Source organism: Eurypyga helias, unplaced genomic scaffold (genome assembly GCF_000690775.1).
Source record: "Eurypyga helias isolate BGI_N326 unplaced genomic scaffold, ASM69077v1 scaffold29808, whole genome shotgun sequence".
Taxonomy (NCBI): Eukaryota; Metazoa; Chordata; class Aves; order Eurypygiformes; family Eurypygidae; genus Eurypyga; species Eurypyga helias.
In genome coordinates, this window is record NW_010269310.1 from 415 (window position 1) to 6,676 (window position 6,262).

Here is a 6,262-nt window from a genome sequence, read left to right on the forward strand (position 1 = left end):
GAAATACAACCTGTCCTTCACCAGTGAGGGGTCGAAGCCCTGCTTCCGCAGCTCCATCTTCTGGAACTTGTAAGTGCCTGGAGCGGGGAAAGAAGGAATGAGGGGTCACCGGCTGCACACACTCCCATCCTCACCACAGCTGTGCTGCCCCAGGCCCAACCCTGCACCCCCCACCTCCAAACCACCTGAGGGACTGGCTAGGGGCTCCATGGGGCAGAGGGGCTCCATCCTGACCCTACCACAGATCAGCCTCCATAACCAGGTTCCCCCCCAGCTCCATGCCCAGTGTGATGTGCACGCCGTGACTCACTTGTCTTGGAGACTTCGTGCAGGAACCGCAGGAAGACGGGCCGTGCGTACAGCGGCAGGGCCTTTTTCAGCTCGCTGGCAAAGGCTTCTAGGTCACAGGAGTTTTCCCCGTCAACAATAGCTGCCATTCCTGCCTTCCCTTCAATCCCTAAGAACAGAAAAGAGGGAGAGCGGTCAGACACACTGACCCTGTAGCATCATCTCCCTCTGGCCTGCACCAGCAAGGCCTCTGGCATAGGCCCTGCTTCCTAACAAAGGGCTGGCATGTCCAGCTGTGTCACTGGCTGTGTCACCGGCCTAAGGCTAAGGCTACCAGCGACACCCTGCGGTCACGGTCATCTCCTCCCAGAGGAGGCACTTGCAGCCTCTCCAGAAAGGATGCAGGGTCCTTCCAAATCAGCCAGCATCAGACCAAAGCTTGAAGAGGGAGGGAACTCCCTGGTTCCTGCTAAGCACATCCCCAGTGGCTTCTTCCCAGCTGTCCACAGGGAGCCTTGGTCCAGCCTCTTTCAAAAGGACATATTGGTCTGGGCGTGCAGAACATGCTCCTGTGCAAGTGCTGGAGGCCACCAGCCTCCCCTGCTTGTCCTGTTCCCTCTCAGCTACCTGGGATCTCCACCCCATAAACCACCACGTCCGTCAGGTTGAGGATGCGGCTCAGCGTCCCCTCCACCTCTGTGGTGGAGACGTTCTCCCCCTTCCAGCGGAATGTGTCCCCGGTGCGGTCCCGGAAGTACATGTAGCCATATTTGTCCATCACCAGAACGTCCCCTACAGGAAAGTGAAGAACAGACAAAAAAAAGAAAAGGCGTCAGAGGGGCTAGGAGCAACTCTGGAGTGTCTCAGGGCAGTGCTACTAGCTTGGGACAGCCTCCACACCCCCCAGGTAGCCTCCTCTGCTCTCCGTGGACGGAAGGGTCCTGCTTGCCTCACCTGTGAGATAGGCAGCGTCTCCTTTTGTAAACACGTCCCTGGCGATTTTCTTGTTGGTGGCCGACTGATTCAGGTAGCCGTCAAAGTGCTGCAAGGGGTTGCTCTTGACAATGCGGCCTACCAGCTGCCCCGGCTCCCCTGCAGGGACAAAAGCAGGGATGAAGGCGGGAAGCAACCCTCGTGATGAGGGTGGCCAGTGGGGTTGGTGGGATTTATCTGAGCGGAGACCCAAATTTAGGTAAATTATCTGGAAGTATCAGGAAAGACTCGCACAGGGCTGGGGAGACTTATCTCTGTTGTTGTCCTCACCTGGTTTGCAGTGGATACAGACACCATCCGGCCCCCGGATCAGCTCCATGGTGTCTTCATCCACCTTCACCAAGCTGATGGGATACACACCTGGCAGGATCCTGCTGTTGAAGCCGCATGACCCAATCTAGGACAGAGAGAGCTCAGAGCTGTGGGTAGCAGAGACATCTCTCCCGCCCTGAGCCTGCTGCCCACACACATCGAGGATACCGCAGAGCCAGCACCGCACAACAACAGCGAAAACCCCTCTGGGCGGATGGCAACCCACGCCAAGCCTCCTGGAGCAAGAAACCAGGAGCAAACAGCCTGCCTGGGTTCCCAACCCTGCCCAGGCCAGCAGGCAGCCTCTGGGACACGGGGAGGGTGGTGGAGCCTTACATTGTTGTCAAAGTTTCCCAGGCTGCAGTTGCATTCGGTGGCCCCGTAGAACTCGGCCACCTGGGCGATGCCGAAGCGGGCCATGAACTCCCGCCAGATAGAAGCGCGCAGCCCGTTGCCCACCGCCACGCGCACCCGGTGCTGCCGCTCCGCCTCCTGGTACGGCTGGGGGGGGGAAAAAAAGCAGATCTCCCCGATGTACTGCACAACCTGGGAGGGAAGGAGAGGAAAAGACACGCTAGGACACCCCCTGCCAGGCCCCGGGGCATCTGGGGTTTCTCAGGGTAGGTAGGAATGGTACAACACGCCCAAAGTCCCCTAAAAGAGGCTGCAGGAAAACCCAGGAGTACCTCTAGCTCATCCAGTGCCTGTCCCTCCCCAGTTAACCTGCTCCTCCAGGCCATGAAACCTCGCCGAGACCGCCTGGCTAATGCCAGAGCATGGGAAGGGTTTGGACACGTGGAGTTACCACCCCAGGTGGGAAGAACACAGCCCCTCCACCTCGGAAAGCGGTTTGGGATGGACAGGCAGAACCGGTCCAGGCCTCCCCCTCTTCCAGCAGCTGAGGTGCCCCCAGCACAGCACAGATCCCCAGGCTCCACCCCCCAGCCCCTTGCCTCACCGTGCAGTTGTATTTCACGCAGTCCTCCCAAAAGTGCGACGCCGAGAACTTCTTGCGGATGACAATTGTCATGCCCTGCAGCAGGCACTGCCCGACTCCCACGATTGTTCCCTGCGGCAGCCGTCGAACCCTCAGTCCCCAGGCACCCCCAGCCCAGCCCGCTGCGGAGAGGCCTGGCAGCACAAGGCGGATGCCATGCCCGGGCTCGCAGCAGACAGGTGTCCACCTGGCCAAAGCCCCCCGAGACCGCAGGCGCTGGGGAGGAGACGCGTGGCACTGGTATCAGGGGCAGCACCTCGCACCCAGACATCCCAGCACTCTCGGCCAGCCGGCCAGGCACCGCTTCCCCTTCCCCTCAGCTTTCGCAGGGAGCAGCGATAAGGTGCAGTTATTCCCAAGCCAGGCTAGGAGCTGGGATAACACCCCACGCACACACTCCCCGCTCCAAAGGTCAGCCAGATCGATTCCCGGCTCCCAGGGGAAGAGGAAAGCTTTGGTCAGACATTGCCAGCAGCAGCCAGCTCCTCTTCCACATGGACACCGCTGCGGTGGCAACCCCCAGCCCCGGGCTCGCTCCCAGGGGAAGAGGAAAGCTTTGGTCAGACACTGCCAGCAGCAGCCAGCTCCTCTTCCACATGGACACCGCTGCGGTGCCAACCCCCAGCCCCGGGCTCGGCTGAGGGGACGGGACGGTCCCAGCACGCAGGGCCCCGCGCGGCACACGGTACCTGCAGCGTGGTAGAGCGGGAGGCAGTCGTAGATGACGTCATCAGGCCGCAAGCGAAAACCGTAGAAGACCAAGCTGCACATGCGGAAGTACCTGGGGCAGGAGGGCGAAGGGGCACGTCAGCAGCAGCGCTGAGGCACTGCGCTAGGAGAGGGCAGAGCTCAGCCCCGGCCCGCGGCCTTACCGGCAGTTCACCACAATGGCGGCCTTGGGCAGCCCCGTCGTGCCAGAGGTGTAGATGTAGAAGAGTTTATCTGGAGAGCAATGAGGAGACAAGGTCACAGACCCCACCTAGGAGCTGGTGGAACCAGGAGAGGGGGACAAGTCAATTTTATACACTCGGCTTCTGCCAGTTGCGCCAAAACTTTATGCGACAGCACAAGAACATGCTGGGTTCACCCTGGGCAGATCCATGTTGGATACACGGATGGCACTGCTGGATACTGCTCCACGCAGGGCCAGGCTTCAGACACCATCCCAAACACCCCAGGCCCTGCTGCAGATGTCTGCCATCAGCATCCTAAGGATGTTCTTGCCGGTGTTGTAACCAGCTGATCCGCAGCAACATCACTGGGAGTTTGGTCCCCTAAAGCTGACCACGTACCGAGAAAGCCCTTATCAGGAGGGGCTGGCTGGTGCCGCTGGGCCATCTGCAGGAGGGGGTCCAGGTGTTTTGTACCAGGAAGCGCAGACTCGGGGCTTGCTTCCCCGGACCAGAAGAGATGGATAGATTTCTCCAGGGAGGGCTGCACTTCCTGCATTGCTGAGAAAGGAAGAGGGGAGATGGAGGAAGACCGCAGGGTGGTTATGGGACAGAGACCCCCTGCCCTCCCCATCTCAGGAAGACACTGCCCCAGCTAGCAGTACCCTCACTGCGTTCAGCACAGTCCCCAGAAGGCTGAACCCACCCCAGGCGGATATCGTTCCCATGATTAACAGGTGCTGGGGCCACAGCCCAGGCCTCTTCAGGGACTAGAAGATCCTGTTTTCCACCTCTCCCCAGCCAAAACCTCTTTGGTGCCAAGAGGTCTGTTGACAGCATCAACCTCAGGGGTGTGGGCTGAAGCACATGAGGAGCTGGAGCCAAGGTGCTGCAGGGATGTGGCTACCAGCCACGGAGAGCAAGGGGAGGCTCATCCTGCACAGCAGGGCAGGCCCAGCCCAGGGCTCCGTGCAGGGGATGGACCCGAGAGGCACAAGGAAGGATCGGCATGCCCACACTGGCCTGCTTGGGAGACAGACAGCGCTGAACTCCAGATCCTGCCCAGCTCCAGACCCTGCCCCGTGGCCAAAGGGACCACCACCAAATAAAACCCAGATCCAATTCCAACTGTCCACTCTCTTCCAAATCCCTGCTCTATGGCGGGCAGGAAAGGAGCACTAAATTCACTGACACCCAGCCCCCCCAAGGTCCGAGCATCCTGACACATCTGCCCACCCCTCACCTTCCATCATCTCCACCCCAAAAACCACAGCCTTGGAGCTGGAGATGGTGATGCAGTGCAGTAAGGCGTCCATGCGCAGGTGGGAATTCACAAGGGCGGTCTCCACCCCGATCTTGGCCAAGCCGAGCCACAGCCCCACATACTGATTGCGGGACTCCATGAACAGAGCCACCGCGTCACCAGAGCGGAAGCCTTGGCCATAGAAAAAATTGGCCACTTGGTTGGAGTACTCATCCAGCTGCCGGAAGGTCCAGCTCTCGCCCGTGCCTTGGAAGATCAGCGCCGTCTTCTCGGGATACTTGCTCGCGGTCTTCTGGAAGATCTTGGCGATCGTGTTCTTCTCCTTCACATGCCTCCACACCTGCCACTTCACCCGCAACAGGACCAGCCCGGTGCTGCCAAAGGAAGGGGAGCAAGAGGGCAGCGGCTCAGTGACCCGTCAAAACCACCTCCCCCAGCAAAGCCAGCACAGCACCAGGACCGTGCGGGGAACTGCGATCGCCCAGCACCCTCCAGGCCCCGCTCTAGGTCAGCAGCAGCTCTGGGTGCTCCCCTGAGCCATGTGGACTTAGGCAGAGGGCCTCTGCAGATATGCTTTAGCCAGGAACTGATGGAGACCAGCAAGAGGCGCGTTTTGGAAGGCTGCAGACAGGGATGTTCCTGATCAAAGGGGCATCTTTGAGCCTCAGGTGCTCTCCAAGAGGTGCCACTGCTCTCTCCCCACAGATCCCTGCCAGGAGCTGGCACAGCCTGGTACCAACTCAGAACTGACCCTGCACAGGTACTTGGTGCTATGCCAGCAGCTTTAGGGACAGGGTGAAGTACAAGGACAGTCACTAGACTTCAAGCTCAGCTGAAATTTATCTTTCCTGTGAAAACTCTGCCTGAGAGTTTGGAGCCACCCAGGCGCGGCACGGGGAGATCTCCCTGCAGCAGGGCTGGGTGCCTGAAACCCGGGGTTGTGCAAAGAGCTGGGGGCTGTGCTCACACACACATCAGGGTAGGGGAGGGCGGATGGCTGGGCCATCCCAGCCAGGACACCTACGTGACATCCCTTCGTATTGTCTTGATAAATATGAGGAAGAAGTCCCATCCACCGGATCCCAGGTAGAAGATGAAGAGAGCGGGGATGGCCTGGGCCCAGGACAGTTCCAGACTGACCCTGAAGAACAGCAGCAGCGCTGCAAAAGCAGCCAGACGCAGCATCGTGGCCTGCAGAGAGAGAGAAACCACAGCCATCAACCCACGCACGCTGGACTCGGCGATAATGAGCCCACGGGCAGGGTTGTATTAGCAGCCCCCAGTTTCCTGGATGAGGTCCCTGAGTCACTGCTCTTTGTGGCAGCGAGGACGTAACCCAGCAGCCCAGAGCTCTCGCAGACGTAACTTTACCAGACCTCAGAGATGACCGCCAACTAAGCCAGCCGCTGGCACGGCACTGCTTAGTGCCGGCTGAGAGCCCGGCCGTTCCCACCTGGGGAGCCACATCCTGCACACCAGCCAGGGGCACGGCCAGCAGCAGGAGACGCAGGAATGTCA

General features: G+C 60.0%; 1 protein-coding gene across 1 annotated transcript in view; it reads right to left on the minus strand.

Moving 5' to 3' along the window:
- The window catches only part of SLC27A4 (solute carrier family 27 (fatty acid transporter), member 4), a 6,022-nt gene extending 93 nt beyond the window's left edge, over window positions 1–5,929 (minus strand). Inside the window, exons 1-12 of the mRNA XM_010158068.1 lie at window positions 5,769–5,929; window positions 4,724–5,118; window positions 3,883–4,041; window positions 3,463–3,532; window positions 3,275–3,371; window positions 2,552–2,662; window positions 1,930–2,139; window positions 1,552–1,678; window positions 1,243–1,380; window positions 916–1,080; window positions 311–457; window positions 1–77 (exon numbers count right to left, since the gene is read on the minus strand). The exon at window positions 1–77 is cut by the window's left edge and continues 93 nt beyond it. Of these exons, the coding sequence (XP_010156370.1) occupies window positions 1–77; window positions 311–457; window positions 916–1,080; window positions 1,243–1,380; window positions 1,552–1,678; window positions 1,930–2,139; window positions 2,552–2,662; window positions 3,275–3,371; window positions 3,463–3,532; window positions 3,883–4,041; window positions 4,724–5,118; window positions 5,769–5,929 (1,857 nt within the window). The remainder of the gene's footprint in view (window positions 78–310; window positions 458–915; window positions 1,081–1,242; window positions 1,381–1,551; window positions 1,679–1,929; window positions 2,140–2,551; window positions 2,663–3,274; window positions 3,372–3,462; window positions 3,533–3,882; window positions 4,042–4,723; window positions 5,119–5,768) is intronic.
- Between the last annotated feature and the right edge of the window lie 333 nt (window positions 5,930–6,262).